This window comes from Phocoena phocoena, chromosome 15, assembly GCF_963924675.1.
Source record: "Phocoena phocoena chromosome 15, mPhoPho1.1, whole genome shotgun sequence".
NCBI classification, from domain to species: Eukaryota; Metazoa; Chordata; class Mammalia; order Artiodactyla; family Phocoenidae; genus Phocoena; species Phocoena phocoena.
The window spans coordinates 6,022,585-6,040,886 of NC_089233.1; the positions used below are offsets into that span (position 1 = coordinate 6,022,585).

General features: G+C 57.9%; 1 protein-coding gene across 1 annotated transcript; it reads left to right on the plus strand.

Annotated features, from left to right (window-relative positions):
• The first annotated feature begins 4,756 nt into the window (after window positions 1–4,756).
• ARPC1B (actin related protein 2/3 complex subunit 1B) lies at window positions 4,757–17,599 on the plus strand. The gene is made up of 10 exons (XM_065892096.1): window positions 4,757–4,841; window positions 11,054–11,130; window positions 11,871–11,975; window positions 12,414–12,636; window positions 13,381–13,488; window positions 14,556–14,762; window positions 14,852–14,927; window positions 15,854–16,059; window positions 16,858–16,948; window positions 17,276–17,599. Exons 2-10 carry the CDS (start codon window positions 11,067–11,069, stop codon window positions 17,312–17,314), a joined length of 1,119 nt encoding a protein of 372 aa, XP_065748168.1. The 5' UTR covers window positions 4,757–4,841; window positions 11,054–11,066; the 3' UTR covers window positions 17,315–17,599.
• The last annotated feature ends 703 nt before the right edge of the window (window positions 17,600–18,302 follow it).

Genomic DNA, 18,302 nt, shown 5'->3' on the forward strand with positions numbered 1-18,302 from the left:
ATTTCTTTTTAGTTTCATTAAATCACATGGTTTGGGAGCAATTCCAGAGGTTTTTAGAGAAACAATGTATTCTGTGAAAGAAACAAATTTACTAACTTGGCCTCCAAGAACTTAAGCCTAGAGTCATCTTTTTTCTTTTTTTAACTTGGGCCATCTCACGTCCATGGAAGAAGGCCCATCCCTGTCGTGGCAGCCAGAAACCCGCAGTGCTGGGGTCTGAGATGGTGGAAGGTCCCTTCTCATCTCGCCCTGCTTGTGAGACTCCGAGCAGTCCTCGGTCCACAATCGCTACCGATTTGGAGGGACAGTGGCCAAAGCCCTTTGATTGGAGGCTTTGGTGTCAGGTCATAGTTCTGCCAAGCTGCGTAGCCTTGAGCAACATAGTTAACATCTCTGAGCCTCACTGTCTTCACCTGTAAAATGGGAGTAGTAAAGGGTTAGCAGTTCCTGTTATTCAGTAAAGCCGAGGTTTGCCTTCAGGCTTGGCATTGGCCCTATACTAGGCCCCCGGAGACCCTTAATAGCAGAGTGGGGTAGGGTGGGAAGTGGTGTAAGAAGGATTCTGCTAACCAAAAAAAGTTTTTTCTAGAATATGCTGAGAAAACGGGGGTTGGCCTCAGAACCCAGAATGATTGCTTGGGCATGGCCCCTTCAGTTTGACCCAACAGTCACACAAGTGGTTTAGTTCTCATGTGTGCCCAGTGAGGCAGTGATGCGAAGGCCTAGGGTTCCCTCAGGTGCCTGCGATGTCGGTGAGGCCATTAAGCTACCCCACGCGGGATAGTACAGTTGGTCTATACATTATAAAGGTATGTGAGTTATGTGTGTGTCTAATTCAAATATTAGGTGTGGTAGGTAGACTACTGGCCCCCCAAAGATGTCCCTGCCCTAATCCCCAGAACCTGTGAGCTTTGCAGATGGGATTAAGTTAAAGATCTTGAGCTGGGGAAGCTGAGCCTAGATTATCAGGTGAGCCCAGTGTAATCACAAGAATCCTTAAAGGAGGGAGGTGGGCGGGGGAGAGTCTGAGCAAATGAGGGGGTAGAATCACAGATTGGGGTGGGAGAAGGCCAAGGCCTCTAAAAGCTGCAAGAAGGAACCTGGTTCTCCCCTGGAGCCTCCAGAAGAAACAGCACCCCGCCAGCACCCTCCAGCCACTGATGTGGGCTGTGAAGATCTGACCTCCAGCGCTGTAAGAGAAGACACTTGCGTTGTCTCAAGCCACCCGCTCTGTGGTGAGTTGCTCCAGCAGTAACAGGAAATGAATCCACTAGGTCCATTCAGAAAAGGGGAGGAGGGACTTCCCTGGCAGTCCAGTTGTTAGGACTCTGTGCTTCCATTGCAGGGGGCACGGGTTCGATCCCTGGTCGGGGAACTAGGCTCCCACAAGCCACTCAGCACGGCAGGAAAAAAAAAAAAAAAGGAAATACGGTCTGGAGCTGAGTTTTTCAAACTGAGGGTCAGAGCCCATTCGTAGGTTGTAAAATCACCGCTGGTACTTAGAGGAGAAAACAACATTCTGCGTTGTGTGTAGTAAGTTCTGCTTCATGGTACTTCTGTTTCAGATACACAGGGGGCTGTGGACTAGGCCGCAACATATGTCTGTGGGGGTCATGGTCAAAAACAGTTTGAAAGCTACTAAGGTAGAGGAGCCAGTCACCTGAGTGGGGCTTGATGAGGAAGGATGGGCAGATCCAACACAGCAAGAATGTGTGCCATGCACACGAGGTCACTGTGCCGGGCACAAAGGGAAGCAGCTGATATGCAGGAACTCCTCACAGCAACCCTGCAGGGTTAGAACTGTGACTGCCATATCTTAGAGATGACAAAACTCAAGTTCAGAGAGGGAGGGCAGCCTGTATCAAGGCAGCCTCTCCAGAGCCCCAGGGGTAACCGCCAAGCACGCTCCCTGCTGGGTGGTGACAGGCAGGGGAGATGCCTAGCGACCCAGCCCAGTTCTGTCACGATACTCAGAAGCAGGGTGATGTCATTGGAACCAGGAGGGGACCCCCCGGCGATACCTGTGGGGTCTCCTGGTAGACCTCGGTTTCTCAGTTGAGCCTTGTGGCTTGGAAGGGGTGTGAGCAGGCCCCGGCTGAGGAGTGCTGTGTGTGTTCCAGACCTCCATGTGTGTGTGGCCTTGGAAGGAGGCCCAGGGTCTCCCCTCTTCCCTCCTGGTACCAGGTGTCAATTCTTTGATCTCAGGGGGAGACCTATGGTCCCCATTTGGGGGTGGGCAGGGGCTGAGACGAGATAGCGCTGCGTGCTTCTGGAAGGTTTTCCTCCCTGGTTTCCCGCTGCCTTGGCCAGCCCACCACCTCCTGAGTCCAGAAGCCTGAAGCTAGGCTGCCATCTTGTGACCAGGAGGCAGTAAGGCCAGTGCAGCAAGAAGGAAGGAGCAGAGAGCCAGGAAGGACCTTGATGGCCCTGAAACGCTGCACCAGACCCTAACTGACGGCCCTCCTCAAGTCAGCCAGCCCTGAGGAGTCAGCCTGGGTGCATGTTTGCCTCCTGGGAATCCTGGGAAGGCGGGGAAGAAGGTAGAGTGTAGGACCTTCATCCCAGGGCACCAGGGGAGGCAGATTCCGGGCAGAAACAGAAAGCTCTCTGAGGTGTTCTTTGAGCTCCAGATGAAATTCTTCCACCACCAGGTTCTCCTCACCCAAGGACTTGCTCCACTTAAGGCTTAGAAGACTGTTCCCCAAGGGAGCCATTTCAAATAACACCCCTGTCGCTTCCCAGCTTGAGGCGTGTTTCCCATCTACTGGGTCTTCCCACAGTGACCGCAGGCCTGTGAGGTGGCCGGGCAGTGCTTGTTAGGAATTAGCCTCACTTTACAGATACAGAAACCCAGGCACTGCAAGAAGATTCAAGTTACACTACAGGTTAAGTGGCAGAGCCGGAAGTGGGTTCAAGTTTCTAACCCCACTGGTTTGTTCATTCATTGATTCATTCAGCAAATACACACTGAGTGCTCCTGGCTGCCAGGCACTGATCTCGGCGCCGGGGAGAGCAGAGTGAATAATACAAATATGGTTTCCGCTCGCACTAAGCTTGAGTCTTAGCAAAGTAGCTCAGTTTCGTGAGGAAGAGGGAGTCCTCAGGTATGCATATTTGTTAGGATGCTTTTAGGAATGAGTAACAGAAAAGCAACTCAAACCAACTTAAAAAGTAGATTCCTTGGCTCACGTACCTGAAGAAACCCCCGGAGGCAGGTTGGGCTCAGGCTGCCAGTCAGAGGTTGACCAGGGCTCTGGTCATTTCCTGAGATTCTCTCCATCACGCTCCCCCCCCAACCCCGGGTTGTCGGGCTTCCCTGTGGCTCTTCCAGTTTCATGTTCAAATTCCAGAAGGCGCTGCTTTCCCCTCTATCTTCATCCAAGATCCTGGGCTTTGCTTTGACCCACCATCTCAGGTCACAAGTCCAGGAGGTGGGGCGGGGAGACCACACACCGATTGGGTGACAGCACTCAGGGGCCGCCATCAGAGGTGGGGCTCAGTCCCACCTGGGATGGTTCCCTGGGCATCTGCAAAGCTGCGGAGGGGTAAATGGAAGGCAGGGACACAAATGTCACCTCAGCATTAAACTGCGCTTGTCCTTACGGGATGGGGGTGGCCAGTACAGACCATCTGAAACTTTTTTCTGATTAAAGCCATCACTTGGATTTGCCAAGGCTGGATGGGGGGCCCTGCTGACAGCCACTCAGTGTCTCCTCAGAGCCAGGAAGGCCAGGGTCCTACTAATTGAAGCTGAAGTTTCCCAAGCACCCTGTGTGCTCACCTCAAAGTGCTCCTCACCTTTGGACACCTTTCATTCTCCTGGCTGCCCGCAAGTGTGGAATTGTGTAATGGGAGCCATGACTGGTGAGCACAGGATCCTGTTGAGGAGGGGGGGTCAGGGACAGAGTGACCTAAGAGACACTCACTCATGTCCTGCAGGATAAAGGGAAGTGGGCCAGGTGGGGACAGGGTGGGACAAGTGTTCCAGACAGAAAGAACAGCATGGCTCAAAGCGGGGAGACCTGACAGGGTGGGTGCCTGGCCCCGGACCTCCTGAGACCCACGAAGACCCCACGCCCATCCGTGATGCTGCTTAGTGCCTGGCTGACCAGCTGAGCTGAATCGTAGCGGGAGGGACCACCTGGCCACATCTCCATTGATGAGGCAGAGGGCAGGGATGGAGAGACCTACGGGCCTACCTGGCCCAAGACCCACATACAGGCGTCTGCCAGGCCGCTGGGTGACTTAAGGGTCGGAGGCGGTCTGCGGTGGAAAGAGGGGCAGGAAGTCGGCACTGAGAAGGAACTGGACCAGCCGGGGGTTGGCGGCCCCGTTTTGAAGCGAGGACCCCGGCGGCGGGCGGGCTGCCTCGGCTCCCCTGACTGCCCACACCCCGCACATTCGGCGCCCAGCGGGCATCCGATCGCGAATGTAGGGGTGGTCCCCGCGCGGCCGGGGCCCGAGGCCGGGAGAGGCAGCTAAGCTGCTGGGTCACCGGCGCAACCCACGGCCGCTCGCGGAGATGGGGGCTGTGCGCGCTGCAGGGCTCGGGTTCCCGCCCGGGCGGTGTCCCCCTTGCCGAGCCTCAGTCTCCCCGCACGCCAGGGGGCGAGGGGCGGACGCCTTCAGGGCGCCCCGGGTCAGCTCGGCCCCAGCCCCGGGGGGTGGGCGGGACCAGGGCTCTCCAACCGCTAGCCGCCCGCCCGGGTCCCGCCCGGTCCCCGCGGGGCTGAGCCGGGAGGCCCCGCCCCCCGCCCACGAGGAAGTGGCAGAGCTGCGCGGGGGCCCAGAGCCGGTTCGGCGCGTCGACTGCCCAGAGTCCGCGGCCGCGGTGCCCCGAGGTGAGGGGGCGCGGGAGCGGCCCGGAGGGGGGGGTGGGCGTGGGGAGAGCGGGGAGCGACCTCATGCAGGTGGGGAGGACGCAGCGAGGGGCCGCCGGAAGATCGGGGATGAGAAGGGCCACACGGGGCCCGCCTGGAGGTGAGGGGACACGCGGGGCACGGGCTGCGGGCGGGCGGGCGGGCGGCCTCCTCCGGGCGAGGGAACCGCAGCGCTCCCCTCCCCACCCCACCCCCCGCAGTCTGCGCCCTCGGGGCGCCCCGGCCCGCGCGTCCGCCTCCCCACACCCCCTAGCCTCCCCCCTCCCCCCAGACTCTGCCCCGCCGTCGGTGTGCCCCGTTATTTCGGGCCGGAGGGCCCCACGCCCAGTCACTTCCCCTCCGTCCTCCAGCCTTCCGGGTTGCTCCAGCCGGGAAATGAGCTGGCGCCCCCGCCCGCCTCGCCTCGCCCCTCCCCTCCCTCCCTCCCTGCCGGCCACCGCCCCCTCCCTCAGCCCGCCTCCCGCCAGCTGGGCCAGGTCCTAGGGGTCCGGTCCAGGGAGGGGCGGGCCGGGTCTGGAACGCTCCCTCCTGAGCTCCCGGGCGCTAGACCGGAGCGTTCCGAGCGGCGCCCCCCGTTGCCGGCGGCGTGGGGACCGCGGCCAGGGCCGGGACCTCGGGCGGTGACAGTGACACAGTAGTGACTGGCGTGAAGCCGCAGGAGCTAGCCTGGTGCGGACACCGAGGCTCTCAGGTTATTCCGGGCTGTCCCCCGGCCCCTCCCGCCTGGCGGGCAGTGTTGCCCGGTGGTTAAGAGCACCCCCGCCGGCGAGGTCTCCGGGACCAGAAACTGGTAAGAGCGCCAGCTTCTTCCATCACTGGCCACCGACCTTGCAAGCCACCTAACCTGTCTGGGCCTCAACTTTGCTTATCTGGAAAATGGGGAACTTTCAAGTTGTGAGGCTTAAATATGATCATGAGTGTAAGGCACACACAGGGACTAAACATGCCCTGTTATTGTCCTTGCTGTTATTTATAAGGCCTGCCTACATTTATCAAAGTGTCCAGGTGAACCTAAACTCTGAGATTGGGGTCAGTATCCCAAACTGTGCCGTTTAGGAGTGGGGTGACTTTGAGCAAAGTTTGGCTTTTGTCTGAGTCTGTTTCCTCCTGTAGGAGATGAAGGTTAAAACAAACACTGGAAAACTTCTTGGGCTTGTTTTAGGGTGTGAAAGAGAGAATGTATGTCAAAGTCCTGGGTAAATTCTGGGCATTTAAAGATGCCAAGTTGGTCCAGTGGTTAGGACTCTGTGCTTCCACTGCAGGGGGCACTGGTTGGATCCCCTGTGGGGGAACTAAGATCCCCCAAGCCAAGTGGCAAAAAAAAAAAAAAAGCCAAGTAAGTTAATTAATTACATAGTTAATTACATAAGTGTTTGTATATTATCCACATAGGTCTTATAACAACATGTTCATATCACTATTTCTCTTTCCATATTTGTAGTCATCTGGAGTTTTCTATCCTGTCACCATTTTAAAGAGGGTTATTATGAACATGTTTGCTTTAAAAAAAAAGTCGGCTATTTTTTTAGCACCAAAATGAATTTATGCCACCAAAAATGTTAACAATTTTTAAGTTCCTGTTTGTGTTCTTCTCTTCTGTTTGTTCCCACCCAGTTGGTTGGATTGAGTGTTACCACATTGCCCTTCAGGAAGGCTGAACAAATTAGCAACAAATGAGAATTTCTCCACAGTCTGGCCAGCATTGAGTTTTATGCATTTGAGGTTTTGTTTGGTTTGGATTATTTTAGCTGATGCTTTATGGTGCCTTATGATTATTTTCATTTGTGTTTCTTGACTTGATTTTGCCTGGTTTGTAAGACCTCAAGAGCGGAGCTGGTCTAGGATTGGCTGGTCTGTTGGGGTGAGGAGGGCTGTTCCACATACAACAGGAAGTTGAGTAATAGCTCAGCACGTGTGCAAAATGGCTTGCTGGCAGCTCCCTGGAGTGGTTGAGCTGGGTGGGGACTTCCCTGAGTGCCTGCAGAGCAGAGATCCTTGCTCCAGGCAGCTCCTGCCTGGTTTAGCCTCCAATGCAGTCAAACCTCTGGATTCAGAGAAGGTTGGGCTGGCGAAGCTTCTCTGAAAGCAAGAAAGAACCTACAGCTGGTGCCTCGTCCAACCCCAGACTTTTCTGGATAGAGATGTGGGGGAAACATGGGCGGAGGGCACCCAGTCAGTATGGAGAGAGTCAGAATTTGCACCCAGCATGTAAGAAAGAGATGGGAGGCCTGAGACCGTTGGCTGGGCAGCTGGGGGCTTCGCCTGGCTTACCTTGCTTTGGAAGGGAGCTGTTTTCTCCCCGAATCCTCAGAGAGGACCCTTTAGATTGACGATTTCCAAATTTTTTGGATCATTGACGCTATCAGGAAAAAATCTTGAGCGCATACTCCCCAGTAAATATTTACAGATTGCATACATGTACCAGTGAAATAATAGAGCTGGTCTATAAGAAGTATACCATAAGACGGATGTGATTCATTCATGCAACCACATTCAAGAAATACTTACTGAGCACCTACTATGTGCCAGGCACTCTAATTGGTACTGGGGATTCATCTGTGAACAAAACAAATATACCTGTCCCCGTGCAGCTTATGTCCACACCCCGGTACATGGTCCTTCGCACCCCCTGCCTGGAGACCCACGCCCCACCTTGGAGACCCAAAGCTCCTCCCATCCCAGCCATCATGCTGCTCTCCCAGCCCTGCGTGATCCCCCATCCATTCATCCTGAGCACCTACTGTGTGCCAGACACGGGGGAAGAGCTACCTGGAGCACAGAGAGATCCCGGCTCCAGGCTGGTGGGGGACAGTTAGGGCCAGCTGGGGGAGTTTGTCGGGGTTTAGCCCGTGCTCCCCCAGCCTCACTCTCTTTCCAGGGTGATGGGGGCACAGAGCACTAGACGTGGACTCCCAGTCCCAACGCCATCCTCAGGGCCCCTTCCTCTCTCTTTGTCCTTGACAATCAAATGGGTCCACAGTGCTGACTCACAGGGTCACAGCGATGAGTGGGTGGGTTTCCCGGGGCCATGGCCTCAGCCTGCCTTTGTCTCCACCAGGAGACACCCGCTAAGCTGTTGCATTGTCCACACTCGGGCAGTGCCCGCCCCACCCTCCCCTCCCGCCCCTCGGTAGGGTAGAGGTTTCCCTGGGAATGATTAAGACATAGTTCCTTTGGCGGGGTGGCCTGGTGTGAAGGCTGTTTTCCTGGATCTGACCACACGGAATGATCCCATGATCCTCAAGCCTGCAGTGGCTGGAGAAGCCACGCCCCTCCCTGGGCTGCCACTTCCGCATTTGTAACCTGTGGGGGTAGGGAGTCCTCGGGAGGCCCTGCTGCTTTCAACCGCTTTGCAGAAGTTATGAAAAAGTTATGAAAAGGGGAAAACACGTCTTCCTCTCTCCCACCCCTTCCACCCGTACCCCCTCCCCCCTTTACAGTGTGGGTCAGTAGACTAGGGAGTATTTCTGTCTGAATTTATGCTAAAGTGTGATCGGCTGATAGGTGTGCTCTGAACCTGCCTGTCCCACTGTGCTGTGGCCATCTTTATCAGCCCCTCCCTCTCCCCCTTGAGAACCTTTGGGTCCCAGGAAACAATGGGCAGGGTCCCCAAGCCCTCTCAGATGCGATATTGGCAAGTGTGGGGGCCGCGGTCCTCTGTAGAGCCAGTGTCTCCATCTTCACAGCCTGGAATTTTGAAAAGTCCCTAGACAGGCTGTTAGAGCCCGGCCCACAGGTCTGGACACTCACCGAGAGCCGACAAGGGGCAGAGATGCCCGGCCAGACAGTGTGCCTCGGACAGTTGGAGCTGGGAAGTTGGGTTCTGCTCCGTCTGAGTCTAGGGTCCAGGGACCCCCCTGGGCTTTTGCTGGGACGCCTGGGGTGAAGGGGAGGGGGTGGTTGGCCTCCTGTGGAGTCAGGGGCCAAGAAGAACCTAACTGGCATTTGGAAGTGAGTTTCTTACTTTAACCACCACCACCCCGCCCTGCCCCCGCCCCGTTTGTGACCTTGGGGAATGGGGGCAGGCAGAGCAGCACAGCTTAGTGGACAGGCCTAGGTGCTCCCTCCCTGCGGTGGAGACGTGGATGACCCCCGCCCACCCAGCCCGGATGCAGCGGAAGTGCCTGGGGAAACCCTGTCAGGCCTGCTGACCTGGGCTCCGAGGCCACTTCCGGGGCCTTTGCTTTACACAAAGAGGCCTTATAAGGAGACAGAGGCTGGGGAGGCGGCCGCTGTGGGAGCGGCGTGCTCGTGTGTGCATGCAAGGCTGACATGCGTGTGTGTACGGGAGCAGTGTGTGCGTGCGTGCGCACGTGCAAGGCTGACCGCGCGTGTGTGTGGCCTCAGCCTGGCTGTGTCCACCTTCTTTCTCAGCAAATGTTGCCCAGGGGCCCTGCTCTAGGCCTGCGGGAACAGGCGTGGTGGTCCCTGTCCTCTCTGTGCACGTGTGCACGGTAGTCTGTGCCGCTTTAGGAACTTTCCAGGACTTCCTGCTATAAATTAAAGCGGGATTTGTGGTCGCTGAGCCCCGGAGTCCCCAGCAGTATGATGGACGGCACTGCAGCCTGACCCTCGTGCCTGGGCCCCAACTCAGTGCTGTTCCTCCCAGAGGAGTCTTGGTCGAGACCCGCCCCCCGCCGGGGGCAGAGAGAGACCCCAGCGTTCCGGGGAGGTCAGGGCTCAGATCCAGGCTGAGGAGCGGCCTTCCTGGGGCCCAGCCTCGGGCCACAAACCTGCCAGTCAGGTGGGGGAGGTGACCGAGGGCCTGGGAACACCCACGTCAGGGCCACGTGACTCTGGCAGGTGGCTTCCCCTCCAACCGCAGCCCTCACATCCGTCATCTGGAGCTCAAGTCGAGAATACAGGAGGGCTTAGAGCTGGTGAGTGCAGCATTCAGGGAATTCGGCGTGGCTTTTTTTTTTTTTTTACATTAAAAAAAAAAAAACTTACTCTGCTGGACACTAATGGCAGTAAACAATTGTGTTCATCAAATATTTATCGAGTGCTTACCATGTGCCATGCATTTAGGCGCTGGGGATAGAAATGTAAACAAGATGGTCAGAAATGTGTGTCTCCAACAAGCTCGTTACTTTCCAGCAGGGGGAGAAAGACAAACGGGCAGGATGAATGAGTTACAAAGTAACTCGTGTTCAGTAAGATTATCCCCTGGAGAAAACTAGGGCCTAGGGAGTGTGGAGGTGGTGTGAGAGGCAGCCTTGCTCAGAAGGTGGCCTTGGACACAGACTTGAATGGCAGCAGCAAGGGTGGGAGCTGTGCAGGCAGCTGGGGGAAGAGCTTCGAAGGCCGAGGGAACAGCCAGTGAGAAGACCTGAGGCTCATGGGCCCCTGGATTGGCCCCTGGTCTGGCCGGGAGGCCCACCCCTAAACAGGTGAAACACGCCGGGTGCCGGCACATCCATTCTAGACAAAGCGCTGCCATTTCATGATCACCTACTATGTGCCAGGCGTGGTGTGTCGTCTTGTTTCACCCTCTTAACACTTTGGCCGGCGGGGGACCGGATTCCTGTTCCCATTTGGCAGATGTGGAAATTGAGGTTCAGAGAGCTGGTAGGCAGTGCTGCTGGGCTCTACCCATGACTGGGAAGCTGAGGTGGGGAGAGAATGGGTTTGAGGAAGTGATGCTCTCTTTGGGTCTTCCCAGTTGAGCAGGACTTTGCCGCATAGAACAGAGGTGGACATTTGGTGGTGTAGAGAGACTAGCACGCTGGTGTGAAATGTGGACAGAACTGGCCTCCAAGGCACATCAGGCTTGGCCTTCCCTAGAGAGGGAAGGAACAGCATGTGCAAAAGCCAGGAGGCCTGGCTCACTCCTGGGGAGCGAGAGTTTCCACCTATGGGGAAACTGAGGCACAGATGATGAGTGATGGCCTGTCTGGGGCAGGGTCCCAGCACACCCCACTCATGGTAGTGGCTTCGCGCACACCCCCATTCCCTGCCTCCACTCCCCACCCCATCCTTTGTGTTTGTACCCCGGAGCCTCGGACACATCCCATGAGAGCTGCTGTTTCATGAGGAGGGAAACTGAGGCCCCAGGAGGGAAGCAAAGCGCTAGGCCAGAGTCGGGAGGCCAGGGTGGCCCCTGGCTGCCCTCCCGCGAGGCTGGCTGGGGCAGGGCGGGGCTGACCTGGCTTCCCTCTCTGTCTTGGGCACAGCAGCCGAGCAGCCATGGCCTATCACAGCTTCCTGGTGGAGCCCATCAGCTGCCATGCCTGGAACAAGGACCGCACCCGTGAGTGCCCCCCCCCCACCATCGGATGACGTGGGAAGCTGTCCCCCTGCTTGACCCCCGATCCTGAGATCCTGAGTGTTAGGAGGGAAGGGACCCAAGCAGGGCAGCCAGGCGAGCGGGCATTGAGGGTTGGAGGCGAGAGCAAGGCCCTGCCTGCACCAGGCACTGCTCTGGGTGCCAGGACTGGGTGGGCACAACAGCGGGTCTGCCCTCTGCTCACGGCTACGGGAGGGTTTGGGGATGGGAAATGTAACCTGCAGTGAAATGAGCTCTGAGGAAACATGAAGGGTGAGGGGAAAGCGATGGAGCCAAGGCACTAGTTTAGAAAAGGGGGCCAGGGAAGGGCTTTCAGGGGAGGTGACGTTTGCATGGAGACCCAAAGGAGGTGACGGAGCCAGCGTGCGAAGGCCAGGGTGGGTGTAACGGCCCCGCGTGGCAGAGCCTGGTGTCATCAGGAGCAGCAAGGAGACCGTGGCTGGAGCAGGGGCGGAGCAGGGGGCAGGGAGAGCTCCCGCAGGTTTGCGAGACTGCCTTGGGGACACTGGGGCTGGGGGGTGCAGATGAGGGGTGGCCAGCCCCTGGGGAGGAGTCCCAAGGGGGGCCCAGCAGGACCTGAGGCAGAGGAGGAGAGTGCCTTAGCAGAGGACAAAGTGTTGCTCAGGTGGCCTGAGAAGGTGGGGAGTCATGGGGGAGCCTGGGCACACATGCCTCCTCCGCACGCCCACCCGTCTCTCCTGCAGAGATCGCCATCTGCCCCAACAACCACGAGGTGCACATCTATGAGAAGAGTGGGAACAAGTGGGTCCAGGTGCACGAGCTCAAGGAGCACAACGGGCAAGTGACAGGTGGGTTGGGCTGGCTGGGGTCATCTTCCTGAAAGAAGGCAGGGGACAGGGCAGGGCCGGGCCATCCACCTACTCACTATGTTAGGTAGGATAGTTTGGGTTGCAAGTAACAGAACCCTGATTCAAACTGGCTTAAGTTATAAAGGGATTACACTGATTGGTTTATGTTACTGAAAAACTCAGAAGTTTAAGGGCTTCAGGAAAGGTGTGATCCAACAGCTCAGCATTACCAAGGACCCATTTCTTTTCAGTCTCCTGGCTTGGCCTTCCAGCATGTTTGCTGGTAGTTGGGGGAGCTGTAACACCCCCAGTGACCTCTAGTAGTACCCCCTGGAGCAGCTTTCATCCCGATTGTGGCCTCTAAGCCCCACCATGCGTACACTGTAGAGCCACCTCTGCTTGGATGGCTTCAGCCTAGTGCCTCCTCCCACCCCACAGGCATCGACTGGGCCCCCGAGAGTAACCGCATCGTGACCTGCGGCACAGACCGCAATGCCTACGTGTGGACGCTGAAAGGCCGCACGTGGAAGCCCACGCTCGTCATCCTGCGCATCAACCGCGCCGCTCGCTGCGTGCGCTGGGCTCCCCAGGAGAACAAGTTTGCTGTGGGCAGTGGCTCCCGTGTCATCTCCATCTGCTATTTTGAGCAGGAAAACGACTGGTGGGTGCCTGGGTGGGGCCAGAGTGGGCTGGGAGGGACCTGGGGCTGCAGACCAACAGGTGGTGGGACAAGAGGGTCCCAGAAAACACGGGACGGGGAGTCAGGACCCCTGTTCACATGACCCTGGGGAAGTGTGTCCTCTCTGGCCCTTGGAGGTGAGGCGAAAGGCTCTCTGCACAGCCTCCTGCCCTCCCACAGCTCTGTCTCAGTAATAAGCGCCCAGGCAGCACCCGGGCCGCCTCTGCAGGCATCACGCTAAGCCCTGCGCACGTATTGGCACTGACCCACCCCCTCCCATCAGCCCCCTGGACTGGGCGTCTGCTGCAGTCCCGTTACAGATGAGCAAAGGCCCTGAGGCAGATCACTCGCCCAAGGCTCCCAGCCCATCACACTCCAGGGCCCACTCACAAGCTCCCAGGCACGTCGTGATCTTCTCCCCGGGGTCCCTGAGGGCAGAGGCCAGGTGGGAGGTCAGGCTGGAGTCCAAGAGTCGAGTTCAAATCCCACCCTGACCAGTTAGCGGCCTCGTGACTTCTCCCTGAGCTGCCCCAGGGTTGTCGCAAGACAAGGGATGGAGTCCCCACCCTGGGTGGGACCTGGCATGTTGCTAGCCTGGACCCAGGCCCCTTCCTCCTGGGACCTCTGTGGTCTGCAGGGCCCAGTAGGAGCCTGGAGCCTCTGGGTTGGCGGGTGCCCACCTGTGTGTCCCTGTCTCCTCCCTACCTGTCTGCCTGCCGTGTCCAGGTGGGTTTGCAAGCACATCAAGAAGCCCATTCGCTCCACCATCCTCAGCCTGGACTGGCATCCCAACAACGTGCTCCTGGCCGCCGGCTCCTGCGACTTCAAGTGCCGGTGAGGGGGGCCCTGCCATCGACACAGGGACAGGGGTTGGAGGGTGGAGGGGAGCTCCGTCCTGGGAGCCCCACGACCCACCTTCCAGACCAGCTCTGCTGCCAGCAGGTGACCTGGGGGCCTCAGTCGAGCTTCTGTGAGGTTTTGCTCTTTGAAGGGTCATCCCTGGGTCCTCTCTCCAGCCTCTGGGGAGTCTTAAAAGGATGTGCCCCTTGCCACCGCTTAATGTCAGCAAGATTTCTTTTCTAGGCCCTCCTGTACTCATGAGAACCTCCCACTCCTTCAGCTTCTTGGCTTCTATCTGAGGGAAAATGAGTGGGTGTACTTTTTCACATTAAGGTATAATGACTGATAGGCTGGAACAAACCCTGCCTCGTTATCTTAAGGCCTGGAACAAAGAGTCTCCACCTGCCACTGGCTGGCTGGCACTTCTGGGCCCATTACCCTCCCCCTCCCCCCACCCCACCCCCCAGTCTCCCAAGGCCTCCGGCTCCCAGCTTCAGGCAGATGGCCTGGGTTTCTGCATCTGCCCTGGGAAATGACGCTATAGCAGGCACCAGAGGCCCCAGGCACAGAGAGGATGAGGTCCTGATGAGGCTCTTGTTGGCACCCTGACCTGTCAGATGACTCCAGGCTGGCCCTGGGATGGCGAGTAGAACTGGTGGAGCTGGCAGGAAGGGGGGCAGGATTGGTTCACGGTGCAGAGCAGGAGGGGGGGCACATCCTAGGGGCTAGCCCTGGAGTGTAGTGGTCAGCGTGAGGGGGACAGGAGACGCCCTGGGAGCCACGTCAGCCGTGGATGGTCAGTCCTCAGGTGAGGGCCCCAAGGGTCCTGGGAGCTCCCAGGACCCTGGGCTGGGAGACCTCCTGACCCCACACCATTGCCCAAAGTGGGCACCGAGGCCCAGACTTGTCTGTGCGTGAAGATGCAGGTCACGGAAAGCCGGCTACAGTACCCTTGGACTCAGCCGGGTGCTCTGGCCTCAGCAGGCCAGTTTGGGAGAGGGAGTCCCTTGTCAGGCCCCTCCCAGACCCCCGGTCACCCCCTCTTTTGCCTCTCCCGGCAGGATCTTCTCAGCCTACATCAAGGAGGTGGAGGAGCGGCCAGCACCCACCCCGTGGGGCTCCAAGATGCCCTTCGGGGAGCTGATGTTTGAGTCCAGCAGCAGCTGCGGCTGGGTGCACGGGGTCTGCTTTTCCGCCAGCGGCAGCCGTGTGGCCTGGGTCAGCCATGACAGCACCGTGTGCCTGGCTGATGCCGACAAGAAGATGGCGTGAGTACAGGTCACCCGAATGGGGGGCAACCCAGGCACCGAGCACGAAGGGCCGGTATGGCTGACGTTTCTCTCTCTCCCTCACTCAGCGTCGCGACTCTGGCCTCTGAAACGCTGCCATTGCTGGCCCTGACCTTCATCACAGAAAACAGTCTGGTGGCAGCGGTAAGGGGGCATGGGGGCGGGGGAGCAGGGGCCGGTGACAGCAGGTCTCCCAGCGAGCCCCAAGAGATGCCCAGGCAGCCCTCTACTTGTCCCCCCTCCCTCGTTTCCTTCCTCCCATCCACCCACCCATCCATCCATATCTCTGTTGGCCAAAATAGGTTGGGTTATGCTGTGGTAACAACAACAAAAAAATCCCCAACTGCAGTGGCCTAACACAGTAAAGGTTTGTTTCTTGCTCACTTTGACTGTCCAGCGTGGGCGCTGTGAGGGGGGCTCTGCTCAGTGCAGATGGGAGCTTTGTCTCCCGTGGAGTGAGGAGGGGAAGTGGAGAACTGGGCCCTGGATCCTAACCTTTCTGCTTACATTTTATTGGCCAATGAAAATGACAGGACCACACCTCCTTACTCAAGAGAATGAGTGCTTGTGGGGGAGTGCAGTCCTTTGTGTCCAGAAGGACACTATTCTCCCTCCCTCCTCCTGCCCACCTATCTGTCAAGGCTCTTTTCAGGCCTCAGGAAACCTAATGGGGTCCTAGAGGGGGATCAGGCCTGCTTTGCCTAGACAAACGTCCAGCTGTGGGGTCTCTCCCAGAGCAGGTGTAACCGTCTAGGCAGGACAAGGCCCCCTGGGCTCCCAGGAAAGTCCCAGACCAGCTTTCTCAACTGAATGCTGGCCCTGCTGGCTGAGGGGGCTGCTCCTAGGTGCTCAGTCCCGACACCCAGTCCCTGTTACTACACCTGGGGTCGCCGACTGTGTCCCCGAGCTGGCATCGGCTTCCCTGTGCTACACCCAAGCCCTGCATCCAGCCTCTGGGACCCCCGATTCGTGGCCGGGCACCCCTCGGCGTTGCACCTGCCCTTCGGCCTGGGTTTCCCCGGGAGGAAAGTGAGGGCACTCCAATGTCACCCCGCCCCTCCCCGCTGCAGGGCCACGACTGCTTCCCGGTGCTGTTCACTTACGATGGCACCGTGGGGACGCTGAGCTTCGGTGGGCGGCTGGACGTGCCCAAGCAAAGCTCGCAGCGCGGCTTGACGGCCCGCGAGCGCTTCCAGAACCTCGACAAGAAGGCGAGCTCGGAGGGCAGCGCGGCAGCGAGCGGGGGCCTGGACTCGCTGCACAAGAACAGTGTCAGGTGAGAGCGGGGCCGAAGGGCGAGCTCCACACCCACCCAGGCAGCGTCGAGGTGCAGGCCCACTTAGGAAGCTGGTCAGTCTCTTGAGGTTTTGCGTCAGGTGGGGGCCGAGCAGTCAGCCTTGCTCTGCGTTTTCAGTTTTCAGGACGCGCTGTGGGACTGTTCTGGGGGGTGGCCGGGCAGTGACTGGAGGCGGGGAGGGGCGGAATGAAGGGTCTTGCAGCAGCCTCCCTGAGGAACTAGAGTGGAACCAGAGCCAGAGACTCCCGGATCCTGCCAGCCACAGGCGTGCACCCCAGGACAAATCAGAGGAAGTGTGGCGAGACTCTGACCTTGCCCCTTGGCTAGTTAAACCCTCCTGTGGCTGCCTGGCCCATGTCTTCAAACTAAACTCCTCTGCCCGGCCTTCAAGGCTCTTCAGAACTAGCCCTGCATCCACTCAGTGCCATCTTCTGCTTCTTCTCCCCACCCTACCATGCTCCGTCATTCTGATTCCCCCAGCACATGTGCCTTCACCCCCTGCCCAGGCCTTTGTGCGTCCTGTTCCAGCTGCCCGGCTGCCCTGTGCTCCTTGCACAGGGACTACTGCTCATCCCTAAAGCAGACTCAGGAGCCCCATCCTGTCGTCCTCTGTGATCCTTCACAGCCCAGCCTCCTGGACTGTCCCTGCAGGGCACACACACTCACACTCACTGGGGTGGGCTCCCCCAGAAGTTGGGGAGCTCCTGGAGGGCAGAGTGGGCCGGAGCACGGCCCAGGCACAGGCTGGGATCTGTAAAGCCCTCATCCTCTTTGCAGCCAGATCTCGGTGCTCAGTGGGGGGAAGGCCAAGTGCTCGCAGTTCTGCACTACAGGCATGGACGGTGGCATGAGCATCTGGGACGTGAAGGTGAGGCCTGCCCTCCCCCCACCGCCTCGCTTCCTCGCAGGCCGCCCAATTCTCCCTGGCAGCCCCGCAGGCCGCCCAATTCTCCCTGGCAGCCACCTGGATGCCCCAGTCCTCCTCCTTCTTTCCTGCAGGGCACTTCAGTGGGGTGAGGGCTCCTTGGCATCTGGGCCTTGGCACCCTCTGCAGCACCTTCCTTTAGGGCTGGGATTCAAACCCAGGTCTGCCTGACCCCAAAGACCAGGTTCTCTATCCCAGGCCAGGTCCCTGTGGGTGGGGTGTCTGCAGGACAGCTGAGAACCAGCCCGTCTTTTACTTGCCTCCTTCCAGAGCTTGGAGTCAGCCTTGAAGGATCTCAAGATCAAATGACCTGTGAGGAGTCTGTTGCCCTCATCCCAGCTGCTGAGGGAAGGGGGTCAGGGAGACGAAGGATCGCTTTGCTGAATGTTTCTAGGGTACCAGTTCGGGTCCCCACAGGCTGCTCCCTCAGGTGGGGAGGGGAGGGGAGGGGAGGGGCGGGAGGCTTACCTACTGAAGGAACAATTGCCTTTTTCTTAAAGAAATGCTTCCATTTATTGTAAAAAATGTCCCCAAAGCACTCTGCCGGTCATGAACTGCTTCAAAATGTGGAGGTAATAAAAATGCAACTGTAGACATGCCGGCCTGTGTGTCTAGAAGGAGAGGTTAGTTTGGGCAGAGCACTGGTAGCTTATTTTTGTTTGCCAGCACAGCTGATCCTTAAACCCAAGAGGCTGCCCCCAAATGGTTCCTTCCCTGCTGCAGTCCAGCCTGGGAGCTGCCAGGACCAGGTGTCTTTTCTGTCACTCATTCAGCAGTCAGATTCCTAGACAAGTGGTTGCACATTGTGGGCTGGTTCTGGGCTTTAGTGGAAACTTATTATTTCTCTATTTGATGTTTGCGGTTGGTTTCTACTAACTGCTCATCATTTTTTAGGACTTTTTTTCCCCATTCCTATTTTACTCAGGTGTTTTTGTTTAATTACATGCCTTTTTTTTTTTTTTTGCGGTACGTGAGCCTCTCGCCGCCGTGGCCTCTCCCATTGTGGAGCAACAGGCTCCGGACGCACAGGCCCAGCAGCCACGGCCCACGGGCCCAGCCGCTCCGCGGCATGTGGGATCTTCCTGGACCAGGGCACAAACCCATGTCCCCTGCATCGGCAGGCGGACTCTCAACCACTGTGCCACCAGGGAAGCCCTCACATGCTTTTAAGTTACCTGTTTACGTAACCATGGTTTTTCTTTTAGTCTAACTAGGTAATGAATTACATCAGTAGATCTAATTGTGAACTGTCCTCACATCTGCAGGACAAACGATACTTAAGGAAGCCTCCCCCCCC

Bases quoted from the DNA above. Each gene is read 5' to 3' on its own strand.
- ARPC1B (XM_065892096.1), top strand. From the start codon at position 11,067: ATGGCCTATCACAGCTTCCTGGTGGAGCCCATCAGCTGCCATGCCTGG. The intron at 14,928-15,853 runs GTAAGGGGGCAT...TCCCCGCTGCAG, and splicing joins AAAACAGTCTGGTGGCAGCG to GGCCACGACTGCTTCCCGGT. The intron at 16,060-16,857 runs GTGAGAGCGGGG...TCCTCTTTGCAG, and splicing joins CTGCACAAGAACAGTGTCAG to CCAGATCTCGGTGCTCAGTG.